The sequence below is a fragment of the Bidens hawaiensis genome, unplaced genomic scaffold, assembly GCF_021521415.1.
Source record: "Bidens hawaiensis isolate Kalapana, Puna unplaced genomic scaffold, B.hawaiensis_p1.1 tig00000905_1, whole genome shotgun sequence".
Taxonomy (NCBI): domain Eukaryota; kingdom Viridiplantae; phylum Streptophyta; class Magnoliopsida; order Asterales; family Asteraceae; genus Bidens; species Bidens hawaiensis.
The window spans coordinates 3,046,128-3,067,587 of NW_027491053.1; the positions used below are offsets into that span (position 1 = coordinate 3,046,128).

The following is a 21,460-nucleotide window of genomic DNA, read 5'->3' on the forward strand; positions in this document are numbered from 1 at the left end:
CCTTCAGGTGACACTGATCGAGAGCTAAGTACCTAGTGCGTGTAGCCATGCTGCGCGGGTGGCCTTCCCTCATGGCTTGTATCCGAGGCTGCGGGAACAGGCGGAGTCCACCATGGGAGGCATTTCCTGCGGGACCAGCTTACATACTGCGCGTAAGGACGTCACGTCTCTGAGCATGGTTGGTCCTGCGGATCCAGTTGGTCTCTGCGCAGACGTCCCTGTTTAAGGTGAGTCTTGCGGGTCCAACTGGGCTCTGCTGGGACCTACCTCTTCAATATAGTATGAAATGCAATGCAATTAATCCATTACAGTATAATATAATCGAATGGTATTTTTAACCCGCCAACCTAGATCATTACTCAAGTGAATTGGGTTAGAAAATATGTCAAATTTTGGTTAGATTAACAAATACGTGCATGTAAAGATATACGTGACGTCTACTGCAATTGTTTACCAAATATATAATTATATTAATATAATTAATTCTACTTCTATTTGTTTTTTCTTTTAAAATATATAAATTTATAAAATTATGAAGATAAATATTTTTAGTTCGCGCTTAACTTTTGTTCTAAATTCGGCACTGTTTCTACAAGGTTGATAGATCTTCTCCCGACATTTTATTTTTATTTGTATCACGCAACTAGAGGTGCACAAACCGGTTAACCGTTAACCGGCTAATTTTCTAACCGGTTTTTTTTGGCGGGAAATAGCCGGTTAGATCGGTTAATCGGGTCGGGTACTAACCGGTTAGATCGGTTAATCGGGTCGGGTACTAACCGGTTATGATAAATTAATAAAAAAAAATTGGTTAACCGGTCGGGTAAAAACCGGTTTTTAATAAAATATTGATAAAAAATCTGTTAACCGGTTAGTAACAGGTTTTGAGATCAATAATATAAACCGGTTACTAACCGGCGGTTAAGGTCGGTTAATAACCGGTTAGGATCCAACCGGTTAGTAACCGGTTCGCTTTTCGGTTAGAAACCGGTAAACCGGTTTCTGTGTGCACCTCTACATGCAACGTTTCATTCTCATCTCAAGGAGAGGACCAAGTTATTCACTATTTCAGTTGCTTAGGCCACCTGGGCCCACATATGAACCAGTCCAAAAACAACTAAAAAAGAAGGCCCAACTTAATAAGTTAAAGGGAAAGCTAACGTATAAATTAAATTAACATGCTAACTGTGAGAATCAAGTACTGTAATTATATTTACAAGTAGTGTGTTGTAATTACACTACACTATAATTACACTATGCTGTATATATAATTACATCACTTCATTCTCACAATTAATACGTTAATTTAATTTGTATTTGATCCAAACCCAATAACTTAAAGGTTTATTGGATTTTAATAATCCCTATTGACTGGTATTGGTCGATAATAATCTCTATTCATTTTATCACCACTGGCGGTCCCAAATTTAAAAAAGTTGGCCACCAAAGGTCCGCCGTTAAATATGACTTAACGGTGTTATACATTTTTTCGAATTTCAAACTATGTTTTAGGGCTTTTGATCGGAAGGAGGATACGAGTAGATTGATGTAAAACTTTGTTCGAAACGGTGCTCCAAAATAACGAAAAAATGCTTCCGGGTGTTTGAACTTATAATTAATAGAAATCAAGTCCTCTGAATCACTGTTTCGAGCAAAGTTTTACATCAATCGACCCGTATCCTCCTTCCGATCAAAAACCCTAAAACATTAGTTTGAAATTCAGAAAAAAGTATAACGCCGTTAAGTCATATTTAACGGCTGACCATTGGCCTACTTTTTTAAATTTGGGACCGCCAGTGGTAATAAATAAATAGGGATTATTATCGGCGAATACCAGTCAATAGGAATTATTAAAATCCAATAAACCTAACTTAAAACACTTTTTTTTTTGCCCCACAAAAAAGGCAACATATTTTTGAAGGCCTAAATCTCTAATTATGCTTTCATAAAGCTTTTTGGGTCGGCCTAAAAATAATTATCTTTAAAAGCTGAGTTACAGGATTGAATTAAGAACGGTTGAAATTATGCATCTGCAATGATAATAAAAAAAAGAATATTTTATTTTAATAATCCAAATTTTGGACTAATGGCCGGTATTAATCCCAACTTAAGAAATTCCCTAGTTTAATCATAATTTTCTTTTTGTTGGCCTCCGCCGAGCCTTTTCCTAAGAAAGACTAACCCGGTTAGTTTTAGGGCAAACAATTGTCATTTCTCCAATTTGATAGGGACAAACGAAAAAAGGTAAATAAACTTCAAAACCCACCACCACAATCAACGCCACCTCAGCCGCTACCACCGGTCTCAACTAATGAATTGATATATTGGTTTTTATTAATTCCAACTATTGCCTTTTGGTCACTACCGGTCCCAACTAATGAATTGGCTACTGACGGTCTCAACTTTTAACGTCTTTGTTCCTAATGGTCCGCGATTAATAGAATCCTAACGCCGTTAGTTTCAGGTCACCGGAAAAATGTTTTTTTGCAGGAAAGGCAACTTTGTTGCTAGAAAACACCACCTGAACACCGCCACCAGGCCCACCACAACGAATTGACTCACCGCCAACCAACTACCACCACTTGAGCACCATCAACAGATTCCGACGATGGTTCTAGAGTTTCGACGACCTCGATAATTGGGGTTTTTACTAGAAAAAGGTTCCTAAAGGTACGATACAAAGTTACCAAGATGTTTGGGACAAAAATGTTGAGTTTTCGAGAAAGAAATTGAGTTTTCCGGCCAAAATCGTTTTTCCGGTGACCTGAAACTAACGACTTTAGGATTCTGTTAGTCGCGGACCATTATGAACAAATACGTTAAAAGTTGGGACCGTCAGCAGCCAATTCGTTAGTTGGAATCGGTAGCAACCAAAAGACAATAATTGGGATTAATAAAAACCAAAATACCTATTTTATATAAGTCTTAGGTCTAGTTGGATCAGAAAACTTGTCACGTCAACTTTGCTCTTTTATTTTATCTCTTGGTTTATTCGCTTAATCGTCAAGGTGAGAAGTCATTCCCCTATTTTTACAGCTTTCAAATGTTTTAGGGACACTTGCGTACTTATCAGTATTTACATATTATATAGGTATATTGGTTTTTAATGATCCTAACTATTGTCTTTTGGTCACTGCTGGTCCCAACTAATGAATTGGCTACTGATAGTCCCAACTTTTAAAGTATTTGTTCCTAATGATCCGTGACTAACAGAATCCTAATGCCGTTAGTTTTAGGTCGTCGAGAAAACATTTTTGGCCGCAAAATTCAAATTTGATGCCGGAAAACACCACCTGAACACCGCACCCACTGCCAATTGACTCACCGCTAACCAACTACCACCACTTGAGCACCATCAACTGATTCCGACGATGTTTCTAGGGTTTCCGGCGACCTCAATAATTGGGGCTTTTACTAAAAAAAGGTTCCCAAATGTTCGATACGAAGTTACCAAGATGTTTGGGACGAAAATGTTGAGTTTTTGGGAAAAACAAATTGTGTTTTCCAGCCAAAACCGTTTTTCCGGAGACCTGAATCTAACGACGGTAAGGTTATGTTAGTCGCGGAACGTTAGGAACAAATACTTTAATAGTTGGGACCATCAGTGGCCAATTCATTAGTTGGGACCAGCAGTGACCAAAAGACAATAGTTGGGATCATTAAAAACCAATATACCTATTATATATTATTCGCACTAGCAAACTGTGAGTGTTGTGTGTTATCAATTAAATACTAATTGTTTAATTTATCGCATTCGGAGAGATCCATCATAATCACATTAAAGTATGATCATATGCCGTCCTTGTAGCCAAAGCTCGATTCGCAAGGCAATGGCAACCGACACCCTCATTTGCAATTGTTTTGTCATAGTATCCATAGCTCGTGTTCGAGAGGCATGGTCATCTGACACCTTTTATTTGCTCATGGTTTGATTGATTTATACTTACAATATCAGTTTTTCTCATTTTACTTATACATTATTATTAGTGTTAATACTGATAACTTTTCTCACTCAACCTCGTGTTGACAAATCTATATTATTTTGTACGCATTTGCAGGTTATTATTTGGTTGAAGCTAAGTTGAATAAACACTTATAAAGACCAGTTAATGAAATAAAAGAATATTTGTGTACTATTTTGGTAATTTGTTAAACTTTGTGTACTTGATTGAAATTTTGTAATAAATAAATAATTAGATATTGGCATATTTAAATTGTATGATAGTACCCTGTTATTTTGGGAATTTTCCCTTTCACTTATTCACTTAGTCAAGCTGCCTAGGCCCACATATGAACCAACCCGAAAACAACTAAGAAAGAAGGCCCAACTCATAATAACTTAAGAGGAAAGTTACGTATAAATTAAAAATTAACATGCTAACTGCAAGAATCAAGTCCTGCAATTATATTTACAGGCAGTGTAATTATATCGTAGTGTAATTACACTATGCTGTAATTACACTATGTTGTATATATAATTACATCACCTCATTCTCACAATTAACATGTTAATATAATTTGTATTTGATCCAAACCCAATAACTTAAAACCCTTTTTTTTACCCCATAATATAGGCAACATATTTTTGAAGGCCAAAATCTCTAATTATGTTTTCATAAAGCTTTTTGGGTCGGCCCTAAAAATAATTATCTTGAAAAGATGGAGTTCAAGAATTGAATTAAGAACGGTTGAAATTAGGCATGTGCAATAATAATAAAAAAAAGATTGGATTTTAATAATCCAAACTTTGGACTAATGGCCGGTATTAATCCCAACTTAAGAAATTGTTTACTTTAATCACAATTTTCTTTCTGTTGGTCTCCACCGAGCCTTTTCCTAACGGAGACTAGCGGGGGTTAGTTTTAGGGCAAACAATTGCCATTTCTCCAATTTGAGAGGGACAAACGAAAAAGGTAAACAAACTTCAAAACCCACCACCACGGTTAACGCCACCTCAGCCGCTACCACCAGTGCCGCTACCTCCACCGTCACCTCCACCGCCACCACCGCCAACGTCACCTCTATCGCCGCCGCCACCACCGCTGCAGCCTGCTGCTGCTGCCGCCGCCACCACTTCTACCACCGTCACCTCCGCCGCCACCACCGTCGCCGCCGTGCTGATTATAGGTTTACGGGAGAGTTTAAAATTTTATATTATTATGGTATATTGGTTTTTATTAATCCCAACAATTTCCTTTTGGTCACTATCGTTCCTAACTAATGAATTGGCTACTGACGGTCTCAACTTTTAATGTATTTGTTCATAATGGTCCGCGACTAACAGAATCCTAACACCGTTAGTTTCAGGTTGCCGGAAAAACGTTTTTTTTGCCGGAAAAGTCAAATTTGTTGCTGGAAAACACCACCTGAACACCGCCACCAGGCCCACCACCACCAATTGACTCACCGCCAACCAACTACCACCAGTTGAACACCATCAACCGATTCCGAACATGGTTCTAGGGTTCCGACGACCTCAATAATTGGGGCTCTTACTAGAAAAAGATTCCTAAAGGTACGATACAAAGTTATCAAGATGTTTGGGATGAAAATGTTGAGTTCGAGAAAAAATTGAGTTTTCGGCCAAAAACGTCTTTCCGGTGACCTAAAAATAACGACGTTAGGATTCTGTTAGTCGCAAACCATTATGAACAAATATGTTAAAAGTTGAGACCGTCAGCAGCCAATTCGTTAGTTGGAACCGGTAGCAACCAAAAGACAATAGTTGGGATTAATATACCGAAAACCAATATCCTTGCAAATGTCTTCCAAAATCTTGACGTGGTTTTGTTTTGTTTTGTTTTTTGTAAATCTGGAAGGGATTTTGTAACGTCCGTTAATTCCGATTTCAAGAATTAAAGATTCTAGAGTATGTATAACTCTCGGGACTTAACCGACGTTTCTTGGAAGCCTTTACGTCATCCCGGTACGTTAAAGAACCTAACTCTTCCTTTCATTATTCCTTACACTTCAATCTGGAGGGACTAGAGTGTAATATCTTATGTTATAACATGATCTAACCCTAGCTCCCTTGTGCTGTGCGATCGGCAGAAAAGAACAAGAACAAGACCCCCGATTTTCTTTTTTGCAGCCAATTCTAAGCCTTAGAACTTCAATTCAAGGTATGTACTATGATTCCCCAAGTCTTTTACACGTCAATTGATCCTTATATTGCGCGTATTGATCAAAAAACGTCTTGTTGTAGGCTAACCGGGTGGCTGCCCAATTGAGCTTTTCCAGGGCTGTTTCGAGTGAGGTTTTCACATCAAAATCCCACTAGGTATGACATGTACATCATATTATAATTTCATGGCCAATGGAGGTGTTTAGGTCGGTCAATCGATTTTAGTTCAAAAACTAGGGTTTACCGGGTGTAGGATTGACAATTGTTGAGTTTGATGCGTTAATTGATCAGATGACCGAACGAATCGGTTTGTACAGCCCTAGGGGGGTTTAAGGGCTGTGGAAAAATTATTTTTTTGATGCTCGGGGCTGTTGTGGTTAGTGCTTAGTTAATTGAGTCGGCGGTGCGCGAATTTTCGTTTAAATGTTAAAGTAAGAGTTGTAAAAAGGAGCCGTCAACCCTATCAACTCGGGTGACATAATCTTGATGAATGAAAAGATTTAACATGGAATTTGGTCCATTTGGGGCTGATTCGTTTAACAAATGGTTTTAAGGTTTATTACCCGCGCATTCGACCCGATTTGATTACTGTTGGGCCTTGGGCCAAGTGGTTGGGCCTTGGGCTAAGTGTTGGGCCTTGGGCCAAAGTGTTGGGCTTGAATGGCCCATTAGGCAAGAGTGTTCCTACGGTCTGGTTTAGTAACGTGTTGTGTATAATTTACAGGCCCTTGCTTGTGATCGTGCACTTAGGAATTTCCTAGCTCGTGTAAGTGTTCGATTGATTTCAGGTGAGTTCATGATGCCTAAGTGTTTTCTTACATGATGAAAGGTTTTAAACGAATTTATATAGGCTTGCTAGCATATGGTAGGCCTTGGGATGTTATGTAACATCCCGAAATTTCAAGATAATATTAATTATATTACTTAATAATAGAGGGAAAGTTTACTCGGGTTATCTGGAAATAAATAAAAGAATAGGAGTTGGTATGGGTAGGGCTAGTGTTGGGTTAAATGAGAATGGGCCTTAGGTCCATGGGATCTCAGGGATATAAATACCCTAACACCCCCAAAATATCTTCATTTATGTCTATTTCTTCACACACTCAAAACACACACATTCTAACCGATCAAGATTCGAAGCCGAGACCCGAGATTTTGTTGATAGATCTGAGTTGGTAAGGTAAGAACAAATCCAACAAAGCTAATATTACTGAAAATGGTTAGGATTGGATGGGTTAACCGGACCCGAAACCCAAACTGCCCAAATCGGACCCCCTAAAACGTCGATTTTAGGCCGATTTGATGGTTGGGATTTGTAGGCGCCGATCATACGATTCCGTGGGTACTAAAATCGAGTTATTTGGCTAAGAAACGAAGGATTTATGGGCAAACAGATCTGCAGCGCGATAACTTCGCCTGCAAGATTAAGTTCGCCTGATGAACTTCGCCTTCAAGCGTAACTTCGCCTAAGGATAACTTCGCCTACGGCCAAGTTCGCCTAAGGATAACTTCGCCTGAAGCCAAGTTCGCCTAAGGATAACTTCGCCTGAAGCCAAGTTCGCCTAAGGATAACTTCGCCTGAAGCCAAGTTCGCCTAAGGTTTAACTTCGCCTGAAGCCAAGTTCGCCCAAGGTTTAACTTCGCCTGAAGCCAAGTTCGCCCAAGGTTTAACTTCGCCTGAAGTGAAGTTCGTTTAGAAAATAAATTAAAAACCTAATGGAAAATGTGTTAAGACAGTTAATGGAAATAAAATTTTTCCAAGCTGACCTGGCAGCTCGACCCCAGCCAGGGGCTCTGCCCCTTGGACCCTGCTAGGGGCTGCCGCCCCTAGACCCCGCTGCCAGGGGCGCTGCCCCCGGACCCCCGTTCGTTGTGGGTAGTAATTAAGACTAGAAAGATGTTATAAGTAGTGATAGTTAAATTGATATGTATACTTGTTATACAGTCAGCCGTGCAACTGAAGAAAGGGATTTCGATCAACGGAGAACGTGACCGTGTTCAGGTGAGTTTCTAGCCCCATTCCTTGTTATGTTTTCGGGGCTGTGTGCATACTCGATGTGAAGTGTGAATACACTTACCTTAAGTGGTAAGTGTATGCTATAGATGTTATACGAGGTATATGTTTTATAATGCTTGTCGGTACGTAAACGATCTTCGGATATTGCACGTACCGCCAAGGATAGTAAATTCCAAGTGGTTGATAGTGTGTACGAATGTTATGATGTGACTGGTTTATTACGTAAATACCGAACTGATATGAAGTGTGATATAGGCAGGTAGAGGTAGAGTGTGTTAAAAGTGGCAAGAGTCTAGCAAGGGTGTTAGTGGCATAACGTGAGCGCGTGATAGGGAAAGCCTGTACGTGCCATCGTTATTATGTGTGTATGATTGTTGCTGTAACAGGCTTATTATGTAAATGATATGAAGTGTGTTGTAGACAAGTAGAGGTAGAACGTGTTAGAAGTGGCAAGCGTCTAGTAAGAGTGATAGTGGCATAACGATAGTACGTGATAGGGTAAGCCTATACGTGCCTTCGTTATTAAAGTGGCAAAGTGGCATAACGTTTTACGTTATTAAAGTGGCAAAGTGGCATAACGTTATACGTTATTAAAGTGGCAAAGTGGCATAACGTTATACGTTATTAAAGTGGCAAAGTGGCATAACGTTTTACGTTATTAAAGTGGCAAAGGGGCATAACGTTATACGTTATTAAGTGGCAAAGTGGCATAACGTTATACGTTATTAAAGTGGTAAGTGTATAGATGTTATACAAGTAGCTATTATGTAATGCTTGTCGGTACGTGAACGGTCTTCGGATATTGCACGTAACGTCAAGAAGAGTGATTGTCAAGTGGTTGTTAGTGTGTATGTATTCTATGATGCGATTGCTTAGTATGTAAATATTGTATTGGTATAAAGAGTGCTGTTGGCAAGTAGTGGTAGAGTGTGAAAGAAGTGGCAGAGTCTAGTAAGAGTGTTAGTGGCATGACGATAGTACGTGGTAGGGTAAGCCTATACGTGACTTCGTTATTAAGGTGGCATTTAGTGGCATAAGTGGCTAAGCTGTAGGGGTAATTAAGAGGCTAAGCTATAGGGGTAATTAAGAGGCTAAGCTATAGGGGTAATTAAGTGGTTAAACAGTGGCATGTTAGACATTGGACTATGTGTCTTCGGATACGTATATATATTGTATGAAGTGGTTGTATGATAAGTTGCTTGATTAACTAGAACTCACTCAGCGTAGCTGACTTTTAGTATGCACGCAGGTGAGCTGATTATAGAGTTAGCATGAGGATGACACACGGCATGGATTGAACGGCTGGCATCTGAAGAAAGAAGTAAAGATGTTTTAAATATAAAGTTTTGTGTTATGGTATCAAAGAAAAGATTTAATGTTTTGTAACCAATGATTGATGTTTTATATTCCGCGAAAAGTTTTTAATAAACTCTGATTTGAAGAACTGTGTTTATGAATAAATCCGACGCTAATGTAGGGTCACCGGGTTCGGGGCCTTACATGTTAACTATATATATATATATATATATATATATATATATATATATATACACACATTATTTCTTGGCCTATATCTGGCGATGTTGTAGTCGTTTAAACTACTGATGTTGTGTATGCCTACTTTGTGTTTGCATGCACTGATGTTACGTGTTTGGGTTGTACGTTTGCTCGACCCTGATGTTATACGTGGATGTTATATATATATACTGTGATATATATAGAGATGTAATTGAAAGGATGTTTACATATACATTTTGTATATGTATGTATGAGGATGTTTAGTTTTCAGTAATGATGATTTGATGGATGCACCATTTTACTTTTTAAAAACTTTTGGTATGACTATCATAACTATTGTTTACTGATATTATCTACTTAAAACTTGAACTCACTCAGCTCAAGCTGACTTTGTGTGCATGTTAGTGTGAGTTTCAGGTTAGGGAGAGGATGCCTTATCGCTTGGACGTGCACGAAGCTACTTGGACGGTGAAGGGCATACGGGAATTGAAGTTTTACTATTAAACAATTACTTTTGAAAATTTTTATTTAAAGATAACTATCTTAATTATGGGCAAAATTCCCGGGTTTTGGGAACTTATTTTATTATTTATGTTTTCCGCTGAATATTACTCTGAATTGCTTATTTTAATGGAATGAATCCTTTTTAAGTTTAAATATTTTTACAAGTGTTTTGTACGATTACCAACTGTGGGGTTCCCGAGGCTCGGGGCCTTACAGATTTTGCAAGGATATTGGTTTTGGGTATCTTTTGGTGGTTCATATCATCTATCTTGATTCTTCCCTATTTATAGTACAAATTTTAGTATTTTTTTCAATTTTTAAAATGATTATTTTACCATACACCTGTGACTAAAACCATTTACAAACCATTTTAAAATGATAATCTAGTCCTCCCGATTTTTTTGTATTATGATCAATCTAGTCGTCTCGGTTTTTTTTGTATCATGGTCTAGTTGGCATGTTCACGATCAAGTAGCCCCTAATTTCTAACATTTTTTCAAAATCTTCATTTGATATGATCTAGTTGTCCAATGAAATTTACTTGTTGGCCTACGTTTGTAACAACGTGATCTAGTCGGTTGTGATCTAGTTGGCGTTTTCACAATCTAGTCGACATGTTCATGATCTAGTCGGCCCAACATAGACATGAATGCAGTCGTCGGACCGAATACTTTTTTGGCGCTTAGATTTTCTTCACGAACCAGTCGCCGCGTCAGCTTTATGGACACGTGTTCGTTTTTCATTGGCTCTACGAACTAGTCGTCTTGGATTATTAAAAAGTCGTACCGCCTTTTTCTGAATTGGCATTTTAGAATTACTAATATATATAAAAAAGAACTTTGGCGACACTGGACTATGATTGGTCCATTTGGCAAGATTCCATTGGACCAAATTTTGTTTTGTGTTTTTTTTTGTTTGTTTTTTGTTTTAAACTCTGATAATTATATTTCTAATTATCTTTGTTATGTTTGTTTTTTATTAGTTTAGTTCCAATACCAATATACCGTAACGGATGTGATAAAAACTGACATAAATTACGTAGACTTAGCGCATTTTGTTTTAGTTATAGTACCGTAACGAAACTGACCGAATGACAATTCTTTTTTTTAGTCCGGTTTTATAACGAACGTGAAAAACCCAACCAAATTTGCATAGACTCACCGCCAGGGACCAACAACGCTCGGGTTTTACCAACGCTCAAGTTTCACCGACCAACGCTATCCCAATGTTCCATCTCAATTTTTATAACTTTTCTTTGTTTTAGTTTCTGTACAATAACACATGTAACAGAAACTGACCGAATTCACGTCAACTTACCGCCTCAACACTTAGGACCGGTAATGCTTATGTCTTGCCAACATTCGGATTTACCAACCTGCGTTGCGCCGGGTTAAAAACTAGTATTATCTATATAAAGTAAAAGAGACTTTTGGTGTCACAATATTGAAATAGGTTCCAGAAGTTTTATATATATTAGATTTTGTAAAATTGTAACAACTAACTACTTTTGGTCCATTGGCTTTGGTTAATTTGTTGAATTGTCTTTCTTTGACTCTCCCGGGTTCGACTCTTGGCTAAGACAAAATATTTTCTTTAGTTAACCTTTTCATTTGTTATGATCAAACTGTTTAATGCGGCGCCAGCCTTTTTTTTTTTAGTTTTGTTTTTTAAGTAACGCTAACTGACCGAACTCTTTTGTTTTAGTTTCAGTACCGTAATGAATGTGACGGAACCGACCGAACTATTTTGTTTTAGTTTCGGTGTCGTAATGAATGTGACGGAACTGATCGAATTTGCCTAGACTCACCGCCTCAACTCCTGAGTTTGACCAACGTCACCCAATTGGTACACCTCAATTTATATCTATTTTTTTATTTATGGTACCGTAACGAACATCATGGAGATCGACCAAGTTCACGTAGACTCACCTGCCTCAACGCCCGAGACTGAAATTGCTCGGGTTATACCAACATCCGATTTATCGACTGACATCACCTTATAGGCCCGAATCAATATTTATATTGTTTGTGTTTTATTGTTTGTTTTTGTTCTGTCATCGTAACAAATGTAACCAAAAGCGTAATGAATATGACGGGAACTGACCAACTTTGCATAGACTCATTGCCTTAACGTCTGACTTTGACCAACGTCTGGGTTTTATCGACCGACGCCATCTCATTGGCTCACCTCAATTTATATATGTATATATTTAGTCTTTTACTTCTGGTACCGTAACGAACGTAACCAAACAAACTTTTTTTTTTAGTTCTGGTACCGTAACGAACATCATGGAAATCGACCAAATTTACGTAGGCTCACTCATCTCAACGCCCGGGACCAACATTGCTCGAGTTTTACCAAAACCTGATTTTACCGACTGACACCAGCTTATTGGCCTACCTCAGTATTTATATTGTTTGTGTTTCTTTGTTTGCTTTTGTTGTGTCACCGTAGCAAATGTAACGAAAAGCGTAATGAACATGACGGAACCCGACCAAATTTGCATAAACTCACCACCTCAACGCCTGGGACCAATAACACTTGGGTTTTACCAACGTCAGAGTTTTACCTACCGACATCACCTCATTGGTCCTCTTCGATTTTTATATTTCTTTTGTTTTTGTTTATGTTCTGGTAGTGTAATGAATGTAACCGAAACTGACCGAATTCACATCGAGTTAACGTCTCAACTCCCGGAACCCGCACAACACGTGAGTAAATTACTAGTTATCTAATGTAAGTAAAAGAGACTTTTGGTGTCACAAGATGGAAATAGGTTCCAGAAGTTGTATATATATTAGATATTTGTAAAAGTATAACAACTACTTACTTCTGGTCCATTGGCATTGGTTAAGTTGTTAAATGTCTTTCCTTGACTTCCTCTCGAGTTCGATTCCTTGAATAAGGAGGACAAAATATTTTTTTTATTAATAGGTAAAAGGAAAGGTTTTATCAAATTCTTACAAATATAAAATTAGACATGCTAATACGCAAGAAAAAAGCTCATGCAATCGTGTTCAATATTAATTTAATTTATGGGATTAGATAAGTTTTTTGGAACAAAACTTTCTTATGTGTCAAGCCATCGCACTTTTTAAGTTTAGAGAGTTTTTTATTGCCTTACTCTAGCCAAACTATGTTGTCTTAACCGAGCCCATACTGATTTTCAAAGTTTGGCTTGAACGTTCCTCCATGAAACCATACCATCGGCTACCACTTAACAGTCATTGTGACACCACAAGAGTATAACTCTTTGGCGTAACACACGGTGAGACTAAAACCCTGGTGGACTCAGAATTTAAACTGACAAACTCGCAAGACCTGCTCAAATCCATCATAAGTTAATTACTTAAAAAGAGCACATACGTGAAAATAAATTTAACCTGATTTCTATTGAAGATGCTTTTGTTTTTCTCTTTTAACATGAAACGAAAATAACCACTACACAAATATTAGTGTTGCTCTAACACTCAAACCTAGAGGTGCACAAAATATTTGGTTTCGAACCTGGTATAGGATTTCTCCTCAAAGCCGTATCGAAACTGGAACATGCCCGGTGGAACCGGAACCAGAAATACGGTTAAAACCCAACCCTACCCTACCCGAAACCCAAAAAAACCTGAAAACCCCTGTCAAATACCCCGACTATACCCGAAACCGGTTCCTACCCGGACCCGGTTTTGATTTTTGTTGACCATACCCAGAACCGGTTCCTACCAGGCCATTAGTCCACCTCAAGTTTTCTAGATTTCTTGCTTTAGCTCCGGTATCATGACGAATGTAACCGAACGAATTTTCTTAGTTCCAGTACCGTAATGAGCACGAGGCAAACCGACCAAATTCATGTAGACTCACCTCCTCAACGACCGCGACCGACAACGCTCGGGTTTTACAGACACCCAATTTCAACGACCGACGACACCCCCATTGGTTCACATCGTCGTATAGATTTTGTTTAGTTCCGGTACCACAACGAGCACACTGTAAACTGACCAAATTCATGTAGACTCACCGCTTTAACAACCGCGACCGACAACACTCGGGATTACAGACACCTGATTTTAACGACCGATGACACCCCATTGGTCCACCTTGACTTTTAGTTTTGGTACCGTAATGAATGCAACTGAAACCTTAACAAACATGATGAAAACTGTCTAAATTCGCGTAGACTCACCACCTCAACGTCGAAGACTGACAGCACCGGAGTTTTACCAACGTTGCTTATAACGAGCGTAACTGACACTGACCGAATTCACGTCGACTCACTGTCGAGTTTTACCAGCCTCCAATCATACTATTTTTTTAACATATTAATTTAACGAACTTTTTTAGGTTTTGTTCTAATATCGTAATGAACGTAGCCAATATCCACCGAATTCACGTCGACTCATTGTCGAGTTTTACCAACGTCCATACACGCTATTTTTTTAACATGTTAATTTAACGAACTTTTTTAAGTTTAGTTCCAATTCGTAACAGACGTAGCAAATATCCACCGAATTTGCGTTGACTCTTAGCTAGCACCCTCGGGTTTTGACGATTGATTACCCCGTGCAACGCACGGGTAATTTACTAGTTTCTTTATAAAAGGTGAACAAATTTAAAAACCATTTTAAAAAATGATTATTATTGAAATTTTCCCTTTTCGGACTGCGCTAAACACACACATTACCATTTTCCTATTTTGTATGTTGCGGTTATGTGTGATGGAAACTTGCATGTATAGAATCCCCATCAACAAAATTTCGATCTTACATGCACATGTGTCACCTCGTTATTCGTACACTATTTGGTCTAAGAACTTACATATAAGTTTGACATTTGTAAGTTTAGGAGGTGTATATATGGAAAGTGGCTTTAACACCCGTCTATTATACAGGTTGTTCTTGAAAATACAATATTTAATAAATAATCGATATATAAGAAACAATAAATCTATTAAACGCTATTAATACACAGTCGTTATACAATAGTCTTTAAAACGATTTTAAAGTAAAAGATTATTATAAATATCAAATATTTAAAAAAAAATAGGAAGTAAATATTAAATTAATAAATTTTGAAACATAAATTTTAAGAATGGTAAATATTATTTTACTATTATAAATTTGTTAAACATAATGAGGTTTAATATGAAAGTGACAAGTGACAAAACTTGTAGTTTTTATTAGAGAGTATAGATATAGATATAGATATGGGATTGAATAGTGGGATTTTAATCATCAAGCTCGTTAAAATTAATAAAATGATGTATACTTCATATACTTTATAAATATAAATTGGTCTCAAGTATATGCAACACTAGGTTTTATTCCTCGTATTACGAGGTTGTTTTATATTTTTTGATTTTTAATATTTATGTTTAATTTGGATTTTAATTTTTTTTATTGTAAGAAAGTTAATAATATACATAGGGTTTGATGATGAAAGGATTTCACAAATAAATGATATGTTATAATCCGTTTAAAAACTATCTGAATTTGGTGACCCGTGACCCGCTTGTTTTTTTTACTATGAAATTATTTCCTAATTATAAATAATATATCTTTCTTTAAAAAAATCAGATATTAATTTTTAATATATCCCTATTTTATAGGATTTCATATCTAATAGTTGGTAAGATTAATTTTTAATTTAATGAGATTTTATAACTCGTTTAAGAGCTATCTGGGTTTGATGAAACCCATACTCATGAATTCGGGTCAAATGCTTGAAAAACCTCCATTTACAAATAATGCAATCTGGTAGCTTGAGAGAATTTAGGAAGCGACCAGAGAGTTTTTAAAGGTTCCATTTACAAATAATGCAATCTGGGTTTGATAAGACCCATACTCATGAATTCGGTCAAATGCATGAAAAACCTCCATTTACAAATAATACAATCTAGTTGCTTGAGAGAATTTAGGAAGCGACCAGACAGTTTTTAGATGTTTCATTTATATATTTTATAGATAGATTTGTTTACCATAACAAAATATGAAAACGCAATGCCTAAACATCTTTTGTCTTTTTTTCATCAACAAAATATCAAAATAGCTAGTGAAAGATTGAGATGTATCATTGATTCATCAACTTGTTGGCTGGGGACCTTTGCTGTGATAACATGCCTTTCTTGATCCATGGACCCAACTCTTTTTTTGGGGCATGACATTTCACTTAAGCATCAAACTATATGTGGATGACATGATCACCAAAACAATGAAAATAGACACCCAATGCATTGTTTAGTCCATTACTCCATGCCTTAACATGTCTCGATCTATCTTTCTGGTTCCATAAAATCAAAACATCTTGGCTACCATGTCGTTGATTAGCGAATTGACTAACTGACAAGCTTTATTTAGTTTGCAAGGAACCCTACAATTATGATACACAACCTATGTATCATGTTGTTGCACGTTGTGACAATTTTCATCACAAGATCATCAACTGTACGTGAAGTTAATACAACGAAAGATGAAGATGTAAAGTTCTATTTGTAGACTATGAATTATATATATCATAATACATTTATTTTTAATTCCATGATTTTGATCTGGAATCTTTTATTAATTAATTACTATGCAAACTTTTAATATTAGACGGTGTACATATGCTTTTTTGTATAAAAAATAATAACCACCTTTGTAGAGGGAGGGTAGCAAAGCTACCCACGGATCCCTTATCCGATTCGCGGACTAACAAACAATGCTCCTACCAAGTACCAAGTCAACCCGGCCGGTAGCATAGGTCATCTTACTGCTAAAACAAAATTAATGTTGGTTGATTTTTGTGATTAATATACAAGTCACCTAAATCTCTTCTCGCTTAATATAACATATATAAACAAAGAATAAGAATAATTAATGTGTATGTTCCATGATCGACTAAATATCTTCACATGAGAAACTATATATATATATTAAACTGCCAGCACTTCTTTAATGTTGTAAACATTATAACATGTTCCTTGAGTATCTACATTTTTTTTAATTTGATAACTAAATATACATAATTCATTAAGTATCTTGATTAACTAATGGTATAACTTGTATATATGTGTTTGATTAATCTACTCCCTGGAAATGGTCAACAACTGTTTTGGGTTTGGTAGAAACCATGATTTCTGAAAACGACCATAATCGAGCAGCTTCATCTGGATTGCAACCTAGTTTGGACGGTGAAGCTTCGTTGCAATCTACAAAGTATTTTCCGTTCACATTTGTCACTCTTGGATGAGTTGCAACATAGCATGTCGTTGCAGCTGCCTGTTTAAAAAAGGAAAAAAAATGTTGGTGAATTTGTGGATATAATTAGAAACATACAATCATTAAAAATAAATAGTCACTTTAAACAACTTCTTACAACATAACAATTTGACGTTATTGGAATTTGGATGCATGGTCTAAATGTCACATTCAACAAAAAACAGCTTAGTTATGAAGATCTCATGATTGGTTAAGGTTGTATCAATTTTGGCTTGCTAACGTGCCAGCACTTGATTAGTTGCTCTGTCACCTAGTTTAATTTATTTAGTTTATTTTAAGGCCAAAACCTTTGGTACCTGCATTATGTAAGTTTGTGACATTTTTTAATTATCATTTATAAGTTATAACCGTCAAATGATTTAAAGAAAAAGACAAAGAAAAAAAGCTGATCAAGTTACTATTTCAAATAGTTTGATAAAAAATTGACCATTTTCGTGATTTTAATTAAATATCTATTGGACATGTGTGAGTGAGAAAGAGAACTTATATTACCTGAGGTATTGTTTTTACCAGCTTTGAAGCAATAAAAAATATGAGATCTGCATGTGTATATTTACCTCAAACAATTAGTTAAATATATTAGAAATTTTCGCAGTATTTCTTTAATCATTTATGTTTTGAGTGTAATGAATTAAGTTCAAATTAGCTCGATCGATATATAAATTACCTGTAACGAAGCCTTCGTTATCTCTTGTTAATCGCGTCCTCACGATCCCAGGATGCACGCAGTTTACAGTCACGTTCGCATCCATTTGCTACAAAAATAATACTCAATTATACAATTTATCAATATCAAAATAAATTTCTAAACATATATATTGTCAATCACTTAAATCAGCTTATATTAATACACATACATATATTGGAATTTATATAAAGAAAAAGACCCTGTGATTTTAATGATTATCTTTTTTTTTTAAACAATAGAGATTATATTAAAAAACGTTGAATTCAGCAAGAAACCGAAAACAAAATAACCAACTTACATTAAAAGGGGAGGATTATCTTTAATAATACACTAACTAGGGGTGCAAACGAGCCGAGCCGAGCCCGAGGTCGACTAGGCTCGATCTTTATTAAGCTCAAGCTCGGCTTGCAGGTAGTTTTCAAGCTCAAGCTCGTCTACTTTACTATTTATTAATTAATTTTACATATTTATAGTTATTTTTATTTATTTTTTTCAATTATAATTTTATATATAACATAATATGTATTATTATTATTTTTTCTAAACTTGTAATATGTATTATTTAGTTATATTTTCATAACATTATATATATTAATAATAATTATTATTAATTATATATAATAAACATTTTATAACTGTTTATTAAACGAGCTTAGGCTTGAGCTCGGGCTTGTTTAAGCTTAAATAATTAATCATGCTTTTTACGAGTTAATTTCGAATAGTTTGCCAGGAACTTGACTCATTTGCATCCCTAGTAACTATATAGAAGCAAAAACAAGTTTTGTCATATAACTTATAAAATATAATAAAAATCTTTGTGAAAATATATCATATCATGATCAGCTAGCATATATCCATTAGTACCTCGAGTCTCCGGGCAAGTTCCTTGGTATGCAAAACATTAGCGAGCTTCGAGATTGCATATGCACGTGTTGCATCGTACTGACTGCAAGACATACAACAACACAAATATGCACAAGAACAAATCAAACCCAGTATTAATTAAATATATGTCTTATTAATAGAATTAATTATATATCTGCAATTAAGCGCAGAATTAGCCAAGAATATTCGAGAAATATCAACATTAGACAGCATCAAGGCTTCCATTAGATATGTTCTTCCTCTCGATTTTCACATAACTAATAATTTACCTCTTATCTCTAGTAATTTGTCCGACGGAACAAATTAAGTCGCCGGAAAACCACGAATGCACCGCGGACGTCACGTTCACTATACGACCTTGTACGCCGGAGATTTTGGCGGCCTCGATCATATTCTCTATCAACATTTTGGTTAACAAAAAATGACCTAATTATTCAAATAACATATATACACATGTATCAGTTGTTTGCTTAAATTTAATCATACTTTTGCGGTTGATTATGGAAAACTAACCTAGAAAATTAGTTGCAAACGTCATCTCGATTCCGTCTTCGGATATCTGGTGATGGTGAGAAAACTTTCCGGCGTTGTTTCTGCAACAACATTATGTAACTGTTACATTGAGATAATTAAAATCAAACGAAATAACGTACGTACATTAGGAGATTAAGAGGCAGATTAAGAGCTTGAAATTCAGTAACAAAACTCGTGACAGAATGGAGTGAGCTAAGATCGAGAGTTAGAACGATTATCTCCGAATCAGGAAATTCGGATAATATGCTCGTCTTGATCTCCTCGGCCGCTTTTAAGTTCCGAGCAGGCATGACGATACGCACACCGCACTTTGCGAGGACTCGAGCCGTCTCAGCTCCGATCCCGGACGTTGCACCTGACAAAACACAGTTTATTTTCTTATATAACGACGATTTAAATCGTCTATAAAAATTAAATTACATCGAAACAGAAGGCAAGCGGGCAACAAGCGGCTACCCCTTTTTGAATCGCAAAACCCAATCTTTTAAAAACTATATTTGCCGATCTTGTCATAGCATTACTATGCATAACCCGTTGAGCTCAGGTAGGTAAATCCACAGCTTCAGGCGCGAGGAAACCAAAAATATCTTTTTTTTAAAGCAATTTCTATTCTAGGTAAAGACAGTGTAACCTTTATTTGAATGCTTAGCATTCTGGTTCTGAGAACAGGATGTCACTTTTTAACGTGTCCACTGATTGATTATATACATGATAATAATTAAAATTCTTACCGGTGATGATGGCGGTAGAGGAGGATCGAGGACGAAAGTTATCGGTGACTTGTTCGGCGGTGGATTTCGAACTGTAACCGCTCGGTCCGACGGTACCAAGCAGGTACTTGATCGTTTCCATCATTGAGGAATAAAAATGAAAATTGAAGTTGAGTTGTGAAGGTTGCCGGAGAGGATGGTGAAAATGGAAGTTGTGTTTGTGATACTGTCTAAAATTAAAGAGAATATTGGCTTTAAATAATATATGGGACAGTTTTAGTCAAACATCAACTTTCTTTTAATCGTATCATATCGTAGTTAATTAATAATTAATTATTTGAAAACCTAATATTTAATTTTCTTAAACAAATAAAATATAATTTTTAAAAAAAGGCATTTTATTAAAACAATAATCAACAAGATTTTGAAAATGGACAAAAATTTACAAGACTATGATTATTTAAAAAGTTTCATAATACCAAACAATTTAGTAGAGTATAATAATTTCTCATAAATGAAATTATATATTACACTAATTATAATAGTAACAAAGAATTAGAACATAAATTGTTCATAAAAGAAATAATTCAATGAAAAAAGTTTTCATCGGGCTTGAAAATATCGGTCGTTTCAACAAACTTGTTCTAAACCAAACATGAACCCGAGCCGCTCATTCAAAGTAACATAAAATTAAAAATACATGAATAATGAATTTGACTTTTAAGTTAGAAAATAACATCCTTTAAAATAACCCGTTTCTACTCAAACTCATTATGATCATAACTTTTTTTACCTACCAGTTTTGATCCGAACTAATTTGATACCCTTTTAAAACAACTTGTTTTGACCCTTACTCAAAAAACACATTGACCTAAACTTGTTTTGAACCAAACACGAACTCAAGCCACCTATTTAAATCTAACTAATCTATTAAAGCAAAACATGTTTTTTCCACATGGCTTTAAATATGCCATCCACATGGGATGCCATCTAATAAATTTCCAATTATACATATTCTACCTAATTAAGTAATTTTTTAATTATCATTTCTTCAATTTAATATTTTTTTATGAATAATGGTATAACAATTAATGCATTTATTACTATTTAATATTTATTAGTTACCTTAATTAAACCAATTATGACTTTTTTAAAATTATATCATTACAGTTTCTAATTACATCAGTTAAGTTATTATCTAAGAAAGAATGACTGGTTTCAACAGTTTGA

The 21,460-nt window shown here is 35.9% G+C and overlaps 1 protein-coding gene across 1 annotated transcript; it reads right to left on the reverse strand.

Annotated features, from left to right (window-relative positions):
* Positions 1-17,200: 17,200 nt before the first annotated feature.
* LOC143547494 (short-chain dehydrogenase TIC 32 B, chloroplastic-like) lies at positions 17,201-20,476 on the reverse strand. The gene is made up of 8 exons (XM_077038907.1): positions 20,252-20,476; positions 19,644-19,875; positions 19,500-19,579; positions 19,256-19,412; positions 18,966-19,047; positions 18,081-18,168; positions 17,906-17,952; positions 17,201-17,413 (listed from the first exon to the last, which is right to left on the reverse strand). Exons 1-8 carry the CDS (start codon positions 20,373-20,375, stop codon positions 17,213-17,215), a joined length of 1,011 nt encoding a protein of 336 aa, XP_076895022.1. The 5' UTR covers positions 20,376-20,476; the 3' UTR covers positions 17,201-17,212.
* Positions 20,477-21,460: the final 984 nt, after the last annotated feature.

Excerpts from the sequence above, each read along its gene's own strand:
- LOC143547494 (XM_077038907.1), bottom strand. The coding sequence starts at position 20,375 with ATGATGGAAACGATCAAGTACCTGCTTGGTACCGTCGGACCGAGCGGT. Across the intron at positions 18,169-18,965 it reads AACTTGCCCGGAGACTCGAG|CAAATGGATGCGAACGTGAC; the intron begins GTACTAATGGAT and ends TTATTTTTGTAG. Across the intron at positions 17,953-18,080 it reads TAACGAAGGCTTCGTTACAG|ATCTCATATTTTTTATTGCT; the intron begins GTAATTTATATA and ends ATACACATGCAG.